This window comes from Mustelus asterias, chromosome 2, assembly GCF_964213995.1.
Source record: "Mustelus asterias chromosome 2, sMusAst1.hap1.1, whole genome shotgun sequence".
Classification (NCBI taxonomy): domain Eukaryota; kingdom Metazoa; phylum Chordata; class Chondrichthyes; order Carcharhiniformes; family Triakidae; genus Mustelus; species Mustelus asterias.
This window is the reverse complement of record NC_135802.1, coordinates 146,032,084-146,052,958: the sequence shown is the minus strand read 5'-3', so window position 1 is coordinate 146,052,958 and position 20,875 is coordinate 146,032,084. Positions and strand designations below refer to the sequence as shown.

The following is a 20,875-nucleotide window of genomic DNA, read 5'->3' as shown; positions in this document are numbered from 1 at the left end:
TAACTTAATAGGTGAGTACAGCTGATACTACAAGCAAAAAGGTGAAGGAAGTGTATTTGGAACAACAGCACATCAAAAATGTTTGCCATTGTTGTCAAAATTTCATTCTCGGGAAATGGAATTAACTTAATTTTGAAAATTAATCAGCAGAATGGGCAGCACGGTGGCACTGTGGTTAATACTGCTGCCTCACAGCGCCAGGGTCCCAAGTTCAATTCCAGCCTCGGGTCACTGTGTGTGTGGAGTTTGCACATCCTCCCCTCATCTGTGTGGGTTTCCTCTGGGTGCTCCGGTTTCCTCCCACACTCCGAAGGTGTGCGAGTTAGGTGGATTGGCCTTGCTAAATTAACCCTAGTGTCAGGAGGATTAGCAGGGTAAATGCATGGGGTTACGGGGATGGGGCCCGGGTGGGATTGTGGTCAGTACAGACTCGATGGGCCGAATGGCCTCCTTCTGTACTATAGGGATTCTATAAAATAGAATACGGAAAGTATTCATTGGTACAGCTGATGAGATGGTACTGAGGCATCCTGGGAAATTAGTTTCGTTCACATGCTCAGACTGCACAACCTCAATTCAGCTCACTGCTTGGGTTTAACATCTGAACTGCAAATCCAGGCTTGAGGGGGTAGCAAGGCCATTAGCAAAAGCTTCCTAGGATAATTTAGTGCACAATTTGAAGCACATTCAAATGTTTTTGGTATTTGCAAAGCTACTGAGAACATTTGAGAATTACCATGATTTTCCAACCACATTGGAGCACTTTCTGAAGATACAGTGCCAGCTGGTGGTCAGGTCCTGCAACTACAGTTGTTAATCAACATCTCTGTCATTGAAACATTGTTTGCAAAAGTTCTGTCTTTTACACTTGCTGTGAAAGCAGACATGCAAATTTTAATTCATTACTAGTTGCGCTATGACTTTGCACACACGGAGCGAATAGAGACCTTCAGGTGCAGTACGTTGGTGGGCTCTGAACCAATTAATTTGACTTGGGGCGGCACAGTGGTTAGCACTGTTGCCTCTCAGCGCCAGAGACCCAGGTTCGATTCTAGCCTTAGGTGACTGTGTGGAGTTTGCGCATTTTTCCCGTGTCTGCATGCATTTCCTCCGGATGCTCCTGTTTCCTCCCACCCTCCAAAGATGCGCGAGTTAGGTTGATTGGCCATGCTAAATTGCCGCTTAGTGTCAGGGGGATTAGCAGGGTAAATATGTGGGGTTATGGGGATAGTGCCTGGGGTAGAGGATTGTTTTTGGTGTAGGCTCGATGGGCCAAATGGCCTCTTTCTGCACTGTAGATTCTATGACTCTGGGAGTTGTTCAGTTCCCAATTCTAACAAAAAATTACTTTTATAATTTATAATCTAGATTTCTATTGGAAACTGCTCGTGGAAGTTTCTCATTCTGTAATCGTACCTTCCCACTACAAGTGGCACTATAGGAAGTTCCTGTAATCTTTATGCATCATACAGTAAACTAAACCTAGGGCTTCTAAAGGAAATTGAGTTTATTTTTTGCTCCTATATCTCCCAGTGCTGCACACTTTTCTCAGTTGAAAGAAGGTGCTAAAGGTTATATCATTTAATACTTCCTTAACATTCATTTGGCAGATGACATAACTTGATGATTACTGAGTAAACATCCCTTGCTTCTGAATAATAGCAGCCTTGGGTTTGTAATAAGTGGATTGTACAGTGTCAATTAATTGCCAATGATAAAATTGGTCCTTGACATGCTGTTCAATGTTAAAGTGAGCAGTAGGATCTGCTCCAGCTTGCAATTAGCCACTGATTCATATGCAAGAGTTAGGTTTCTTTACTTCAACGAAGCACCACACTCAATACAAAGACTTCACTTTTCTTGACCCTCATGAAGGTGGAAGGGACCACAAGAGACCAAGCTTCATTCAGACAATGTGCCTCTGCTGCAGGGCTGAGTTTCCGACAGGCAATCAGCTTTTGAAATTCCTGTGCATGAATAAGAAATACACCACCGTTGCCTCCTTTATACCCTTGGGAGTGGCCCAAAATGCCACAGCGATTACATGTAGATTTTGCTTCGTTTGAAGGTTACATGTTCTTCGTCATAATTGATGCACACTCAAAGTGGCCAGAAGTTATGAGATCTACCACATCTGAACAAACCATTGAAAAACTTGATAAAATCTTTGCTACATTTGGTAATGTGTAACAGATTGTTAGTGATAGTGGCTCACAATTTACTTCACAGGAGTTTGCGAATTATCTTAAAGTAAATGGTATTCAGAATATAAAATCTACACCTTATCATCCATCAGCCAATGGATTAGCTGAAAGATTCACACAATCCTTGATACATTCTTTAAAAGCTTCAAAAGACTAAAGGTTTATCACATCGTGAGAACAGCTTTTTGCCATCTTATAGAAACACTACTCATGCGACTAACCAAAGTTCGCTTGCATCACTACTCAAAGATAGAGAACTATGTTTGATTTATTACCTCCAGAAACTGCAGAGATAGTAGGGCGTCAACAACAATCTAAAATTGCTAGACAAGTGAAGAAAGGACAATGTCCATTTCAACAAAGAGATTAAGTGTTAATGCGTAATTATGCCACAAGTGAGAAATGGGTACCAGAGCTTTAGCAAAAACTCTAATTTCTACTTTTGCAACGCCATGCTGACCAAATGTCATCATGAAATCATTTCTCAGAATCATCTCCAGAAGTACCAACTTCTTTAGTCCCTAGTGTTGTGAATACTACTATGAAAGATTTGGTTGAATCCGAGTTGCCTGATGATTGTGTCTTTGCTACTATACCATGAGAGAATAATGCAGAATTAGTTCCAAGAGACTGTCTACTGAAATTCCAAATCATACTTCAGGGGCAGGATTGTTATATATTTAAGTGGTTGCATGATTGCTTTAAGAGCTGGTCACATGATTTGATGATGCTGTCATTCAAGTGTTTCACAGGTCGAATTGTTTTCAGAACAGCTATTCGTCAACGGATGGATGAAAAGAAGGGAGATAATGTCTGCAATCTAGGGATAAGCCAAACGATAGTCCACTTAACATTACTAGATAATGGACAGGATTTTACAGAATCTCTTCCGCCGCCCCCACCCCCATCCCCCACACACTGGCAGCGAGGGCAGCTTGCTACTGGCTGCCAGTGGGATCTTCCGGTCCTGCCGATATCTATGGTGTTTTGCATGGCTTGCCTAACCTGCCGCATAGAGGTCACCTTCAGCAGGACCAGAAATCCTGCTAGTGGGAAGGGCCAGAAAATCTCACCCAAGGTTTACATTGAAAAAGTTAAGAAAATATAATTTTTTTCCATCCTTACATGACTAAGGGGAGAGTAGAAGATAAAGAAGTGGGGGGTGGGGAGAAAAACAGAACAGCCAGAAGAAAATTACTGAGAACAGCTACATATTATTTTCACTACATCATGCATTCATTACTGAACAAGAACACCGCAGAGTTGAGCTTCATGAGCGAGGAAGGATGGCTGATTTAACATTAAAAATGGGGAAAATGGCACCTGCAACATATTTCTTTAGTGGAAAAAACTCTATTTTACAAGTCTTCTGCTTGAAAAAAAAACTACAATCAAAAATCAAAAATTATGTTTTGCGCACTGTTATAAATACAGATGTGCAAAATTTATACCAGAAACAGCCTGTAAAAAGCAGTCTCACTTTAGTTACATTCACCTCCCAGTGAAAGAGACACAGTACTATCAATAGCATGCAGTGCAATTACAATGCAATAAGTTTACTTTTGGCTACATTTGTAATGGAAACAGCTCCAAGAATTTGTAAAAATGACTAAATTACATGTTCAAGCACAATCTTGGCAGAGATGCTAACCTTTTAACAGAAATTTGAATTCCAGTTATTAACTGAAAAGACCATGCAACAAGATTTCACCGAAGCATTATATCTAGTATGCATTTATACTTTAAACCCCAAATTCCAAACAGAACAGGGACAGCACTGGCAGCACAGTGGTTAGCACCGCTGCCTCATAGCACCAGGGATCCGGGTTCACTACTGGAATTGGATGACTGCCTTTGTGGAGTGTGCACAACCTCCCCATGTCTATGTGGGTTTCCTCTGGGTGCTCCAGTTTCGCCTCTCAGTCCAAAGGTGTGCAGGTTGGGTGGATTGGCAATGCTAAATTGCCCCTCAGTGTACCAAGATGTGTAGATTAGGGGGAATAGCAATGGTATATGTGCGGGGTTATAGGGATAGGGCCAGGGTGGGATGCTCTGTCAGAGTCAGTGCAGATTCAATGGGCCAAATGGCCTCCTTCTGCACTGTAGGGATTCTATTATCCTATAAACCCTTCTTGTTCCACTTTTAATTTTTAAACTGAGGATTCCTTTCTACATCACAGTTTCTTGAGCATTCATTCAGATTGCCTAGAAACAAACCAATGTGTTTCTCAGCTCCAAAGGATGTTTTCTTTTCTCCGTGGTTACCTTCCAGGGACAGAGTGGTTCCCTGGAGATCCCACTAGCATCCAGCTGGAAGAATCCGCCAGCCCTTCTTCCAAACCTCAGGTATTTGGATTTCCCCAGCATAGTGACGCCAAATCAACCTGGCTCTTGATGCCCCTCTGCTCCTTGCAGATCCTTTCTTTGATTTGATTTAGTGCTGTCACACGTATTGGGATACAGTGAAAGGTATTGTTTCTTGCACGCTATACAGACGAAACATACCATGTGTAGAGTGCATAGGGGAGAAGGAAATGGGAGGGTGCAGAATGTAGTGTTACAGTCACAGCTAGGGTGTAGAGAAAGATCCGTTTAATATAAGTTAGGTCCATTCAAAAGCCTGATGGCAGCAGGAAAGAAGCTGTTCTCGAGTTGGTTGGTACGTGACTTCAGACTTTCTCTGCACATCTCAAAGCTGCTCTCTGGCTGACTGCCTCACATTGTGAAAACAGTAGAGGTAAACGAGAACAAAAAACAACTTCCTAATACAACCCCTGCCCCCCCACCAATCTCCATGGCAACATGTCACACCTGATCTGTTGTTCCCAGATTGAAAGGCGAATTCATTATCTTATATTTGAACCTGTCCTTTGATTTACAAGATACATGGATACTTTACAAATTTCCTTTGTCTACCAGGGTGGCTTCAAATCTTCTTTGACCTAGAAAGAACACATAAATAATTTAAGACCCCCTCCCCCTGTTCAAACCCCCCTGCCAACACATCTCCAGAGCTATTCAGCGAGACCACTAGGATCCAAGGTATGAATTACTCTCACCATCATCTCAGGAACACGCTGACCTGCATTTCCAGGCCTACCTGCTGAGCAACCCAGAAGAATCTTTCTTGCACCTATCCTTCACCGGCATGGTGGCACAGTGGTTAGCACTGCAGTCTCACAGCGCCAGGGATCCAGGTTCGATTCCTGGCTTGGGTCACGGTCTGTGCAGAGTCTGTCTGCATGGGTTTCCTCCGGGTGCTCCGGTTCCTCCCACAGTTCGAAAGACATTGGTTAGCTGCATTGGCCATGCTAAATTCTCCCTCAGTGTACCCAAACAGCCACCAGAGTGTGGCGACTAGGGGATTTTCACAGCAACTTCATTGCAGTGTTAATGTAAGCCTACAGTGACACTAATAAACTTTTATCCTACATTTAATAATTCCAATTTCCAAACCATAAGAAATAGGAGCAGAATTAGGCCACTTGGCCCATCGAATCTGCTCCGCCATTCAATCATGGCTGATTTTTTTTCTCATCCCCATTCTCCTGCCTTTTCCCCATAACCCCTGATCCCCTTATTAATCAAGAACCTATCTCGGTTTTAAAGACACTCGATGACCTGGCCTCCTGCAGCAAAGAGTTCCACAGATTCACCGCTCTCTGGCTGAAGAAATTCCTCCTCATCTTCATTTTAAAGGATCGTCCCTTTAGCCCAAACCAGAAATTCATAACATTGTAACATGGTCCAACTATCCTCTGACCTACAGCATCACTTGCATCGAGTCTGCAGCACAGCTAGTCAACGCCAACATTTCTGTTCAACATAAATCTCCTCCCATCTCATATTATCTAACACTATTAATATATTGTTCTATTCCCTTCTCCTTCATATGCTCATTTAGCTTCTCCTTGAATGCATCCATTTGCCTCACCACTTGTTACGATAGCAAGCTCCACATTCTAACCACTCCTAGTGATGGGGGGGGGGGGGGTAGTATAGAATTCTTAGTATGAGGCCCTTCTTTTAGTTTTACCATAATAAGTAGACTAGGTTAAGGTGATTATAAAGTGCCTTTTATATATATAAGAATTCACAGTGAGCCTGGAACAATATATGCAAAGGTATTATAAACTGTATATCTACGAATTAACCAAGTATTATAAGCTTAAACTGTATTTTCAACCCTGTATTGTGCGCCTTGGCCAACTTCGTTCTGAATGCAGCATGATGGGAAACACAGTGGTAGGCAGGCCAAATTCTGTTGATACAATGCAACACAGAAAGACAGCTTCTCTTATCTGTTTTTGGATATGCGAAAGGCAAGTTTAATCACAGGCCTGGTATGTAAGGGAGTGGATTTGTTCATGGGTAGCGAGGTTGGAGCAGTCTCTCAAGCTGATAAAGGAGGCCCAGGTTCCAGCAAAAGAGTGACTCCTTTCACCAATTAAAAATCACAGGTGTTCGTTATGGCCTTGGTTACTGGTAATGACGTGTGTCAGGTTTCCTTGGTAAAGGGGAAGGAACCTACATGGGCAATAAGCTCCTATTCCTGTTGACAGGTGGAACGTTATTGGCCAAGGTAATAATGTTGAATATTGTGATTGGGCCCTCCAGTCTGATTGACGAGACTAGGCGGGATATTGAAATGTTAAGAATCATATAATAATTTTACTGGGCAATATTAGGTCAGAGAGCACAGTCAACCCTCAATGACTGTGTCTATCTCCTGATGCATGCATTAGCAAATAAATTCCTTTTCGTTCTTTAAATATATGCTGTCTCTTGCAATCTATGTATTGGTCGAGTGAGGTTCAACAATTACAGGGCACCCCAAGGGGAACGCCCTTCAGAAAATTCCTCTTACACTCAGATAAATAAGTTTCTCCTGAATCCACCACTGGGTTTACTAACTGCCATATTGCCATCCTTCACAAGTAGAAATATTTTCTCTATATTCATCCAATCAAATCATTTATCTTAAATGCCTTTATCAGGTGTGAAGTTTAAAGTTTATTTAAAAGTGTCACAAGTTGACTTACATTAACATTGCACTGAAGTTACTGCCAAAATCCCCCAGTCACCACACTCCAGCGCCTGTTCGGGTACACAGGGAGAATTTAGCATGGCCAATGCACCTACCCAGCATGTCTTTTGGATTTGTGGGAGGAAACTGGAGCACCCGGAGAAAACCCATGCAGACTCTGTCCAGACAGTGACCCAAGTCAGGAATCAAACCCAGGTCCCTGGCACTGTGAGGCAACAGGGCTAACCACTGTGCCACCCAGATTGAGGTTGACCCTCAGAATTCTATTTTTCTATAGAAAAAAGTACCTTATATTTTCTGTTGACAGGTACAACCTCTCAGCTCTGGTGAAATCCTTGTAAAATCTCCTTCTCCAATATCTTTATTCATTCATGGGATGTGGGTGTCACTAGGAAGGCCAGCATTTATTGCCCATCCCCAATTGCCCTGGAGCTGAGCGGCATGCTAGGCCATTTCAGAGGGCAGTTGAGTGTAAAGCACATTGCTGTGAATCCGGAGTCACAGAGCAGCACAGTGGTTAGCACTGATGCCTCACAGCGCAGTGAACCAGTTCGATTCCCAGCCTGGGTCACTGTCTATGCAGAGTCTGCCCAGTTCTCCCCATGTCTACATGGGTTTCCTCTGGGTACTCCAGTTTCCTCCCACTGTCCGAAAGACATACTGGTTAGGTGCATTGGCCATGTTAAATTCTCCCTCAGTGTACCCGAACAGGCATCGGAGTGTGGCGACTAGGGGATTTTCACAGTAACCTCATTGCAATGTTAATATTAGTCTACTTGTGACACTAATAAATAAACTTTTTTTAAAATGTAGGCTAGACCAGCAGATTTCCTTCTCTAAAGGACATCAGTGAATCAGATGTTGTTGTTTTTACAACAATTGGCAATGGTTTCACGATCACGGATATATCTCCACAGCAATTGGAGACAGTGACTGCCTCCAGCACTCTTGAGGATGGCTGGAGGACAGGCACCCTAGTCTAAGTCAGGTGCTGAGCCTCTGATATTATTGAATTCAAATTCTGCCATGGGGAGATTCAAACCCAGGTCCCCAGAGCATTAGCCCGGATCTCTGGATTACTAATCCAGTGACAATACCACTAGGCCACCGCTCCCAATGTCTCTACGTCCTTTATGTACCATGGAGACCAATACTCCAAGTACCATCAAATTGAAATGTTAACTGCTTCTCTCCCTGTAGATGCTGTCAGACTTGACGATTTCCAGCTTTTGTGTTTTTAATTTCAGGTTTCCAACAGCTGCAGTATTTAGTTTTTGGTCCTGTGTTCTAACCAAAGTTCATATTTTCCCAGCATTGAGTTATAACCTGCAGTGTTTACACAAACTTTTAAAGCATGGCAGAGTAACTTAAAAAAATTACCAAGAAAAAGTCAACTTTGCAGTTTGAGGCATTTTAATTTGATTTATTATTGTCACATGCATTAGTATACAGTGAAAAGTATTGTTTCTTGTGTTCTATACAGACAAAGCATACCATTCATAGAGAAGAAAGGAAAGAAAGGAAAGGAAAGAAAATGTAGTGTTACAGTCATAGCTAGGGTGTAGAGAAAGATCAACTTAATGCGAGGTAGGTCCATTCAAAAGTCTGATGGCAGCAGGGAAGAAGCTGTTCTTGAGTCGGTTGGTACATGTCCTCAGACATTTGTATCTTTTTCCTGATGGAAGAAGGTGGAAGAGAGTATGTCCGGGGTGCGATGGGTTCTTAATTATGCTGGCTGCTTTTCCGAGGCAGCGGGAAGTGCAGTCAGAGTCAATGGATGGGAGGCTGGTTCGCGTGATGGATTGGGCTACATTCACAACCTTTTATAGTTTCTTGTGGTCTTGGGCAGAGCAGGAGCCACACCAAGCTGTGATACAACCAGAAAGAATGCTTTCTATGGTGCATCTGTAAAAGTTGGCGAGAGTCGTAGCTGACATGCCGCATTTCCTTAGTCTTCTGAGAGGCATTGGTGGGCTTTCTTAATTATAGTGTCAGCATGCGGGGGGAGAGGGACCAAGACTGGTATGGGCACCGAAAAACTTGAAGCTCCCCATCGCACAATACACAGAAAAAGTACAGGCACCATTTAAATTTGTAATTTCTAGCCAAGCTTTTTTGACACACCCTTTGACAACTAGCATTTTCCAAGCTATATAATTTTATCTCCAGCAGATTTTAAAATTCCACTGGCTCATATCGGCCTGTGGACCAAGTTCAGTGACAGCCAAGAAATTACTACATCAGCAAAATCAACAGAGTTTTCCCCAAAGATGAAAGGAAAACACAGCTCATTAGAGACCATGCTGGATAGTTCAGTTCCTCATTACAGGTCACCTATCCATCAGTATCATATATGATCAACTCTCCAGATTGGGGATTGCCACAATCTAGTTTTGTTTTTGTGTAACTGATAAAACCATGCAAATTCGCGGTGCACATCAACACAACTGTATATGTTACCTAGCATTTCACTAAAGCGGCCAGGATCCGGTCAAATCATCTTGGAAATAAAAACATTTGGAGGAGAGATTTCAAGCACATCCCCACAACTGCACTGCCAACAATTAACACGCATGGATTAATCATAGACAACTCATCAGCAGCCTGCAATGCAAGAAGATCAAACCAAGGGTTACCCGAATTACAATCCAAGTTATATAGAATCCCTACAGTGAAGGAGGCCACTTGGCTCATCAAGTCTGCACCGACTCTTACCCAGGCTTACCCCATAATCCCATGTATTTACCCCACTAATCCCCATATATCTCGGGACACTAAGGGCAAATTTAACATTCTTTTCCATCATGAAAAGATTCTGAGAAAATATGCAGAAATACTAAGTGTAATGCTTTACCTATTCATGATTTTCCAAAAGTAGGGGAAAGTCAAGTGGGGTAAAGGGTAGTTATTATAACTTGACTAGGCAGATGAGCCAAATACCTGGAACCTGGCAGGAGAACTAGAATGTGTAAAGAAGGTAGCTTCTTGGGGATTCACCATCACATACTAAAACTTCTACATGGATTATTCTGAATTTTTTTTTTAATCCTTTCAATTAATATTCTATATGGCCATATTTTGATGATAATCTGGATTTACACAATTTCTAAATATCAATGCAGTTTCCATTTAACCGGCTTCTTATTCGCGGTAGATTTTAGGCTGCTGTATATTTCCATTTGAAGGGAAAAGTTGCATTTATGCAGCCATGACCCGGAGGCCATTCCAACGCACCAATGGAAGCACCTTTGAAGTGGTCACTGTTGGAATGCAAGGAAATTTGGCAGCGAGGTGATAACCGATTCCATGCTTTAACAAGGCCAAATATGAAGCAGTTAGTTTTAGCTTCACTCGTCCTTTACTTATAAGCAAAGATGACACTGAAGCAGGTTTACAACTTGCCATGCTCTGTGCAAAGTGGATTGGCGACAATTTGGACAAACCGTCCAATTTTTTATTTCCATTAGGCAGTTTCTGTTGATTTGATTTATTATTGTCACATGTATTCGTATACAATGAAATGTATTGTTTCTTGTGCGCTATACAGACCGTACATAGAAAAGGAAAGGAGAAAGTGCAGAATGTAGTGTCACAATCACAGCGAGAGTGGAGGGAAAGATCAACTTAATGCGAGGCAGGTCCATTCAAAAGTCTGATGGCAGCAGGGAAGAAGCTGTTCTTCAGTCGGTTGGTACGTGTCCTCAGAATTTTGTATCTTTTTCCCGACGGAAGAAGGTGGAAGAGATTATGTCCGGGGTGCGTGGGGTTCTTAATTATGCTGGTTGCTTTTCTGAGGCAGCGGGCAGTGCAGACAGAGTCAATGGATGGGAGGCTGGTTTGCGTGATGGATTGGGCTACATTCACGACCCTTCGTAGTTTCTTGCGGTCTTGGATAGAGCAGGAGCCATACCAAGCTGCGATACAACCAGAAAGAATGCTTTCTATAGTGGATCTGTAAAAGTTGATGAGAGTTGTTGTGGATATACCAAATTTCCTTAGTCTTCTGAGAAAGTAGAGGCATTGGTGGGCTCTCTTAACTATAGTGTAACAAGTACCCAATCTGCAATCCTAGTTCTGGGCAACAAATTTGAAAACCTATCCCACTTAGTCATTAAAGGTCAGAGGTGACGTATTTCCAGACCTTAGTCAGGAGGTAGAAAACATGAACAGATATGATCAGTAATGTACAATAGAACCATCTTAGAATCCCTACAGTGCAAAAGAAGCCATTCGGCCCATTGAGTCTGCATCGACTCTCTGACAGAGAATCTTATCCACGCACTTTCCTTCACATAGCCCTGTAACCCGCGTTTTTAGCATGGCTAATCCATCTGACCTATGTATCTTGGGACACTAAGAGGCAATTTAACATGGCCAAGACATCTAACCTGCACATCATAGAATCCTATAGTGCAGAAGGAGGCCATTCGGCCTATCGAGTCTGCACTGACCACAGTCCCACACAGGCCCTATCCCCATAACCCCATGCATTTACCTTAGCTAGCCCCCCTGACACAAAGGGGCAATTCAGCATGGCCAATCCACCTAACCCACACATCTTTGGACTGTGGGAGGAAACCGGAGCACCCAGAGGAAACCCACACAGATACGGTGAGAACGTGCAAACTCCACACAGACAGTGACCCAAGCCAGGAATCGAACCCGGATCCCTGGCGCTGTGAGGCAGCAGTGCTAACCACTGTACCACATCTTTGGATCCAAGTTTGAGTGGGTAAAGGATGATTAAAGTGGCATTCATTCACCATTGGCAAGGGCATAGACAAGTCATACGAATAAAAATTATACTTTGGAATAATCAAGTTAACATTGGGGGCTCTCTCATTAAAGGATTACCCTTTCCAATTTATTCAGGAGAAGTTCAGAAAAATATTTGAAATTCCATAATTTTTATCTACCCCACATCGTTCAACCTTCCATGAACATTTCCATTTCTGAGACCAGAACTACAGTATCTTGCTCATACCCAATGTGTTTCAGCATTTGTAACAATTTTTCAACTTCTGTTGGTGACCATGCCCATTTCACATACAGTAGGTCCAAGAGTACAAACAGGACCTGATATTTTGCCAAGTGCATCTACGGACATATGTATGAAGAAGTATGCATCCAAATATCAATAACCCATCTTTTCACTCCAACTCATTGATTTATATGAGAATCATAAGCAACCTTGGTCTATAGTGTCAGTAACTAGTGAGACTAGTTTTCGAGTACCAATGACTCTTGCTTACTCTGACAGACTAAACAATCTCCTGTTTCATTAGTTTCAATATCTTACATTTCTCTTGCACATGAGCCTTTCATTGTTATTTCTTTTCCCTGTCTCTATGTCTCGGTTTTAAGTGTCCCTACAATTCTGTGGCTCGGTCTTTCCACATCAAAGACCTGTACTTCCAAGAAAAGTGCAGAACCAGACTGCTTATATTACAGAGGCTTTGCTCTGGCAACACAGGCAGACGATAAACAAATCCACATCATCCAGCTGCCTCACCACTGCACTTCTCATGGCAGGTTCCAACTTGTTGATTTTTGGTGTGTTTACTGTAATTTTGAATTAGAGGAGGAAAAAAAGACTTGCATTTATATTGTACCACTCATGGCCTCAGGTCTTCTCACAGTGCTTTGCAGTCATTATGTGCTTTTTAAATGTAGTCACTGTTGTCACGCAAGAACTGCACAACCAATTTCCACACAGTAATGTGGCAAATGGCTAGATAATTTCCAAAAGATGTGCAGGTTAGGTGGATTTGCCATGCTAAATTGCTCCTTACTGTTGGATTAGCCATGGTAAATGCACAGGGTTACAGGGATCAGGTGGAGGGGAGGGCCTGGGTGGGTTGCTCTTTCAAAGAGTTGGTGCAGACTCAATGGGTTGGATGGCCACTTTCTGCATTGGAGGGATTCAATGGGTCTAATTTTTTTTGAGGTGGCTGAGAGATATGTATTGGTCAGGACACCAGAAACAACTCCTGATTCTTCTTCAAAATGTGATATTTTATATTCCGCCGAAGGGGCAGATAGGACCTCAGTTTAACGTCCCATCCCAAAGAGTTTAGACCCTACAGTTTAGAAGTCTTGAATCAAGACAACAGCACAGCCCCACTTGCATTGACATCAGAACAGTTGCTGTGGAAGTAACATTTATTCCTTAGAAGCGAATGTCAAAGCTTTGGAGTTACAAATGCATTGGTATATTTTAAAGTCAATTTGTCAGTTGTTAAATGGCTTTATAATAATCTACTGGTAAGAGATCTTAGTTATAGATTATTTGTCAACATTATTACTCAAAAAGTGATCATTCTCAGCACGATTCCAGATGCTAATAGTGATGAAAGGCAGTATCGCCATTAGTTCAATTCAAGTCTGCACAAAGTTAACTGAACTAAAACAGGATGGCAGCATTATGTTATAATTCTCTGCAGCTTTCAAATCCTTTTTAATTGCAAGATAATTCAAGTGCAAGAGTAAAGAAGTCTGCAATTGTATGGAGCCTTAGCGAGACCCCACCTAGAGTTCCGATGGGGCTCGACAGGGTAGATGCAGGAAGGATATTTCTTCTGGCTTTGGAGGGGGTGCAGAAATAGAGGACCGTGAGAGAATAAGATTTGATTCATTGTCACATGTATTATACACAGTGAAAAGTATTGTTTCTTGTGCGCTATACAGACAAAGCATACCGTTCATAGAGAAGGAAAGGAGAGAGTACAGAATGTAGTGTTACAGTCATAGCTAGGGTGCAGAGAAAAATCAACAATGCAAGGTAGGTCCATTCAAAAGTCTGATGGCAGCAGGGAAGAAGCTGTTCTTGAATCAGTTAGGCCATTTAGGACTGAGGCAAGGAGGGATTTATTCACTGAAGAGGGTGGTGAATTGTTGTAATTCTTTACCCCAGAGGATTGTGGAGGCTCAGTCATTGAGTATGTTTAAGACAGAGAGGGACAGGTTTCTAGATGCTAAAAGATGTCAAGGGATAATGGGAATAGTGTGGGAAAATGGCACTGAGTTAGAAGATCGGCCATGACGACTTCTAGTTGAGGGGCCTAATGACCTACCTGTTTCTATGTCTTATCCTATATGTGAGGCAGCAATGCGAGCCACCGTGCCACCCACAGCAGTGAAAACTCAGCCACAGTTGTAATTTTGTAGGCTTTAAAGCAGTTTAGGGGTACCACAAAGGATAGTATATGAATTCAAGTCTTTCTTTTGTTTTGTTTTCTTTCCTTTAGGGCATACATGTGATGACGACAGATGTGGTGTTGGCCATGATGCCCTCTACAATTGGAAAGCCTGAAAACAGTCACCAAGGAAGACAGAAATAATGGCTACTTGGGAGAGGTAGTAAAGGCTAGTCACCGCCATGACCTCTAATGAGTCAGGAATTTATTGCTCTCAGAAGGATAAAACGGGAAAGAAATTTTTAAATATGTAATTACCAAAAATCCTTGTGCACTCAAGCTAGTTTTAACCATTAATCATAGCATATAGAATCACAAACATAGGAAGTTGTCTTTCAGTTTGTTATGCCTATGCCAGTTCTCAGCAAGAGCTACTCAGCTAGCCCTACCCCTTCCCTTTTCCCATGTCTCAGCAAATTCTCTCTTCAGATGCCAATTCCCTTTTATAAGCCACAATTGAATCTGCCTCCACCACGCCTGCTGGCTGTGTTTTCCAGATCCTAACCACTTGCTGTGCAAGCTTTTCCTCATGGTTCTTACACCAATCATCTTATATTAGTATCCTCTGATTCTTTGCCCGTATGCCAATTTCTCTGTCTAGACCCAAAGTGATTTGAGCACTTCTTTCAAACCTTCCTCTCAAAACCACTCTTCTCAAAAGGAAAAAGCCCCAGGTTTTCTCATTTATCCACACAACTGAAGTCCCTCGTCCCTGGAATCACTCGCGTAAATCACTTCTGCACCTATAAAGCCTCATCATCCTTCCTAAAGTACGGTGCAGAGAATTGGGCAAAATCTCTCGTTAGATCAAAGAGTTTTATAAACTTCATCATAACTTCTTTGCCTCTATTTATAAAGCCCAGCATCTTGTAAGATTTTTTTCAGCTACTTTCTCAACATATTCTGCCACCTTCAATGTTGTGTGCACATATACCTCCAGGTCATACTGCCCCTGCACCATTTTTTAATCACCTCTCCTCATTTTTCATATCAAAATGCACCACTTCATAGGAATTTAATCTTATCTATTACTCTTGGCCCATCTTTGTATTAAATCTACCCCATGTCCACCCATTCCACCAGGCTGCCTGTGGTTTTGTGAAGATGATCACTGTCCTCCTCACAGTTCACAATACTAAACTTTGTGTCATCTGTCATTGTGTCTGGGTCATTAGTTAAGAAATGCCACGGTCCTACCAAACCACAGTATACCTACCTCCAGTCTTGAGGAGCAACCTTTCATCACTACTATTTCTTTCACTCAGTCACTTTACATTCAAATTTGCATTTAACGCAAACAGTTCCCAATTAAATTTTCCACCAGTGAGTCAACAATCTGGGTGTTCCCTATACTTTTCCCAAACCGGTCACATCAGCAAATGATTCCCCTACTTAAAATTTTTTTTTTTTAATATACTTTTCCAATTCAATCAAATCAAATCCAACTCAGAGTCTCAACAAGTTGAGACATTTCAGATCCAGGCTGACAAGACAGGGCGAGCGACCAAAATCACCCTGTCCTGGGCCTGATCTACATGAGCCAAGCTGATTGGAGAAGGGGGAGGTTCCTCCTCCAAGACTTGAGCTCATTTGCATCTTAGCCAAAAGGCCGAGATGCCTCTTTTAAAAATTGCTTCATATGAAACATATGAAGCTTCAGTGTAACCTAATGACCTCAACCAAGTGCAGCATCCAATCAATACTACACTTGATCTTAGCCAAAAGGCCGAGAAGCGATGCTTAAAATGGTCATAATGTCCTAAAGCACAGAATCGCTGATCTGATACCCACTGTGCCATCCCCTCCCTGAATATTTGTGGTATTCTCCCTTTAAGGTGAGGCACTCTGACTGTCTCAATGGGATTGGGCTGTTCAAAGTTGCGCACAAGTCACGATCCCATGATATGGCAGGGATCCATTTCCCAAATGATTCAACAGATTGTCTTGTTATCAACCAAGGAATACATCCAAATATCATTGAATGCTGGATTCCTTCAGTATAGTGGGAGGCAGAGAGGAGCAAGGGAGAGGAAAGACAGCAAGTTTTAAAGTTGACTTGTGTAGGAAAGCTTCAAGTACACCTTTACTTTCATTACTGATTTATGATCTTGTGCCCAGAAAAAATGAAATTTTGCAACACATTAAATTTGAAAACAGTACAATTGCAAGTGTTTTTTTAAAGATCCAGAACTCCTGGTTGCTGAGTTATAAGATATCTGATTATAACGTGTACCTTTCAGAAGGTTCAGATTCTAAGTAAAATATATCAATGATAGTTATAAGGGGCACAAATAAAATGGCAGTAAGGCAGCTCTTTAGAAAAAGAAAGCAATCAAAATGGCTTTTTAAGTTCCTTGTGTTTAAAAAGACCTCATGTGAAAAAAAAACACAATAGATTTAACCTCTCAGCCTCGAGCGACTACTCACATAAAACAGCCAGGGCTCAAATGTTTCCAAGCAGGAGCAAGTGTCAACACTGTCATTTTCAGGTCACCTACTCACTTGTGACAACAGCAAATAACAAAATAACAAGCTCCAATCGAAACAATTTTGGACTGACGAATAGATAGAAGCCTGCAACCTGTCAAAATAATATTCTAATCCTCAGTTCACTGTTAAGTGAAACCCTATTTGTCTGTACATTACCGGTAGCTGCTTTGGCAACTTTTAAAACAAAAATCAGTGCGCCATTGCTACATATGCAAATAGCAGTGTACCTTGGCATGGAAACCTACATGTTTCATGGTTATTTACTGTATTGATTGGTATGTAACCCGAGGTCTTTCTCCTTTGTCATGCTATACAGCTTTCCCAATGACAGCTGCCTTTTCTATTTTTACTACATACAGTCAAAATAACTTTAATCATATTTAATAAAAAATGTAGCAGTGAAATCACATGTCTGGTTTCAGTTAAATATAGAAAAAGGGCGCGTGGGCACAACTGTGATAAGTCACTTTAAAGAAGTTAAGCTGAGACTGGAATTTTACTCATAATTAAAAGGTTTCTCTTATGGAACTGTTTACAATGACCCCACACAGTGCAACCAGTAAATTTACATAGGCTGCTCATATACCAAGGGTATACCAAAGTTGGGCACAGAATGCAACTTATTTACTTCCACTCTTTCGTTTGTTGGCACTATCTTTATTCTATCAGGTTGACTTCCATGGATCTCCACCTCTGTACTGTGTACCCCTTAATCATTCTGCACAAGTTAACCACATCTAATTCATTATATATGTCATCCATTTTATCCTATGTTTCCCATTGCTCTTCCCCTCCAATAACTGTCACTGCCTAACCATTCACTCCAATGCGTGAACAGAATAAGTGTTTTCCTCTGTGGTTAAGCACTAATGTCCTCTTTTCTCCAATCACATCTCGCCCTTCCTCATTAGTCTTTGTGTGTACAAGATATGCAAAAAATTCCTCCCATCTGTCCACGTGTTCCATTTTATTCCAATCAATTACATTAGCATTGAACTGGAGTACTGCTAAAGAGAGTTATGTAGTCAAACTGTTTCACCTTGCACTCATCAGAACGAATTGCAAGAATGCTAAATCTCAAATGGAACAACAGTTTATACTGAATGAGCTGAGGGTGCTGATTGGTTGGCAAGTGGACTCTTGATTGATAGAGACTGTGTCATTGAGTATGTATCAGGGAACAATTAACTGCCAAGCTCTTGTTTAAAATTTGATCAGATCAGAATCCACTTGCCAATCAATTAGCATGCTCTTCTCATGCAGTATGAATTGTTGTTCTCTTTGAGAATTGGTATTCTTGCAATTCTATCCTGATGAGGTATTCAAAATCATGAGGGGGCTAGAGAACTGTCCACACTCATAAGAGGATCGAGAATGAGAGGGCACTGATTTTGTGATTTTCATAAAAAACAAATGTGATGCGAGCGAAAACTTTTCATAGTGAGTGGTTGGGGCCTGGAAGCGTGGTGGAGGCAGGTTCAAATCGAGGTATTCAGAGGATATTAGATGATTACATGAATAGAGACAATATGCAAAGGTACGGAGGAAAGGCAGGAGAATGCACTAAGTCATAATGCTGATTATGTTCAGTAATAATAAAGCATTTGATAGATGTTAAGATACACAGCTCTTGAAATCACAAGTAATCAAAACTAGCGAGGACAGAAAAAGCTGGAGATATTTAGCAGGTCCGACAGCATCTGTGGAGAATCGCGCTAATGTTTCGAGTCTGGATGACCCTTCGTCAAGACCTTGAAACATTGGCTCCATTCTCTCTCCAGAGATGCTGTCAGACCTGCTGAGTTTCTCCAACATTTTCCTGTTTTTGTTTCAGATTCCAGCATCTGCAGTATTTTGCCTTTAAAATGGGCCTGGCACCTATTGTGATCAGTTGGGTTTGATTTACAAAACCATTTCACAATATCGGTACATATTACTGTATAAACCTACGAATTTTAATAGCAGAATAGCAAAAAATTATACACTCCAAGAAAATATTTTTTCCTGAATAATTGCTTGTGGTGCACTTTTATTAAGGAGTTTCCACTGTGTTTATACAACTCCTTTCATGTAACATCACATCCCACAGTATTCTAGAGGAGCAGCCAGGAGATTTAATGCAGAAATTAGGTCATTAAATCTGATGTAATTGAGGAAAGTGGTGATTAAGTGTTCAGGACCATTCCTAAACTGTTGCAGCATAGGGCACTTTAATAAGAGACAATACATGCTACAAAATCCAGAATTTATCAGCATTAATAGAGATTTTTAAGGAAACTGCAAAAATATAACTGCAACCCAATGGAGTTAACCATAGCGCAGAATTCTGTGTACTGTTCTAATTCTCCTGCATGTTGGGCATCCAATATTGCAGTTTATGAAGTGAAGTTGCACAAATGTGAAATGGTGCCTTTACTTTTTCCCTCCAAAACATCACATTAAAGCCATGTTAAAATAGTAAAACATTAAATCAAAAAGGCATAGTGATACAAGGCAGAGAACAATTAAAAATACAAGGCAGTATTTTCAGAGGTTGGGAATGTTTTTTTTTAAAAAGTGACAAGTGCAATCTATTCTCTGTGATCACGAATCCATGTCACTGAACGACACAAACCAGGGGAGAAGCAAAGGGACGGAAAGAAACAATGGTTGGACTAAATTTTAAAAATGTTAAAAACGGAGGGGGGGGGGAGGGGGGGGGGAGTAACAAAAAAACGCAACAGCTCAATAATTTGCCACCCCCAAAAAAATCCGACTTAGAAAATTAATCAGAGTTTTGTTGGTGTACTTCTGTAATTAACATTGGTCCAGTATTTGATTATGAGTGATATACACACAGCTCCAAATCTTAATTGCTCTATTGCATAATTAAACTGCATTTGGCAACCTTAATCTACTGACATAAGTAAATTATTACAGAGAAAAAGCCTTGCCTGTCTTACTCCAATCGCTATGGAAAAGTGAAGCAAGTTTCCCATTCTATTAAGAGAGTTATTTCTTGTCTCCTTACCGTATCTGTTGGGCTCTCTCAGATACTCGAGTATGGGCACGGTACTCTGTGTCACACTGCTGTCATTCCTGTCCCCATTCTGCATCCCATCGCTTCCAAGTCCGTCTCTCCGGCTGCTGTGGACAGCGGTGACAAGAAACCTCTGGGACTGGGACATGCCGGAGACGGTCCTTCCTGGCCGGCGGTTCTCTCTCTGAGGGGGAAGGAGGAGGATTAAAAGTCCCTCTGTGCCTATTCCTCCCCTGTTGAACTCTGAAACAATCGGCCAGCGGTCTCAAACCCCGAGGAGGAGGAAAGGCAAACTCCTGCTGATACACCAAAAGACAACCCGCCCCCAGGCTCCACCTCCCCAACCAGCGCTAACTTTAAACCTGAACTGTTCCAACAAAACCGCTACACCTAACCATGTGCACCTCGCTTCATTGTGTTGGTTCCAGCCTCAGGCTGCGCAGCTTTGCTGTTGATGTGAATGCATCGCGGCTCTTTTCTTAAAATTGCGACAGGCACCAGAAGTCTTTGGAAGGGAGTGACGGTCACCCTCTGGTGATTGACATGTGGCGAAGCTGTTAACCTCAGATAAAGTGACCTTCAGGCGCAAGTTAAAACTGCGGGCTCTAAGTGCGATATACAACTCACAGAGCAGACTCGTGCGACCAACTCATCCCAATGCCAGTGTTGCTAACACAATGATTGAAAGGTTGCGCCTACTTCAGGCTTCTAATTTATATGTAGGAATTGAAGATTTCCAACTAATTGCATTATAAAAGCAGAAAATCAAAATCAAACTAGGGGATTTTCACAGTAACTTCATTGCAGTGTTAATGTAAGCCTACTTGTGACACTAATAAATAAACTTTAAACTGAGTGTATTTTTCAATAGGAAATTTATTGCATTATCGAAGAGGTTTCTTTGTTCTCACTGTCTAAA

At 41.7% G+C, this 20,875-nt stretch overlaps 1 protein-coding gene and 1 pseudogene across 3 annotated transcripts in view; both read right to left on the bottom strand.

Moving 5' to 3' along the window:
• The window catches only part of LOC144479228 (solute carrier family 12 member 7-like), a 265,054-nt gene extending 244,686 nt beyond the window's left edge, over positions 1-20,368 (bottom strand). For all 3 annotated transcript variants that reach the window (XM_078197896.1, XM_078197911.1, XM_078197927.1), the window contains exon 1: positions 19,948-20,368. In XM_078197896.1, coding sequence (XP_078054022.1) covers positions 19,948-20,104 — 157 coding nt within the window. In that variant the 5' untranslated portion in view covers positions 20,105-20,368. The remainder of the gene's footprint in view (positions 1-19,947) is intronic.
• Positions 15,976-16,185, bottom strand: LOC144481611 (U2 spliceosomal RNA; annotated as a pseudogene).
• Positions 20,369-20,875: the final 507 nt, after the last annotated feature.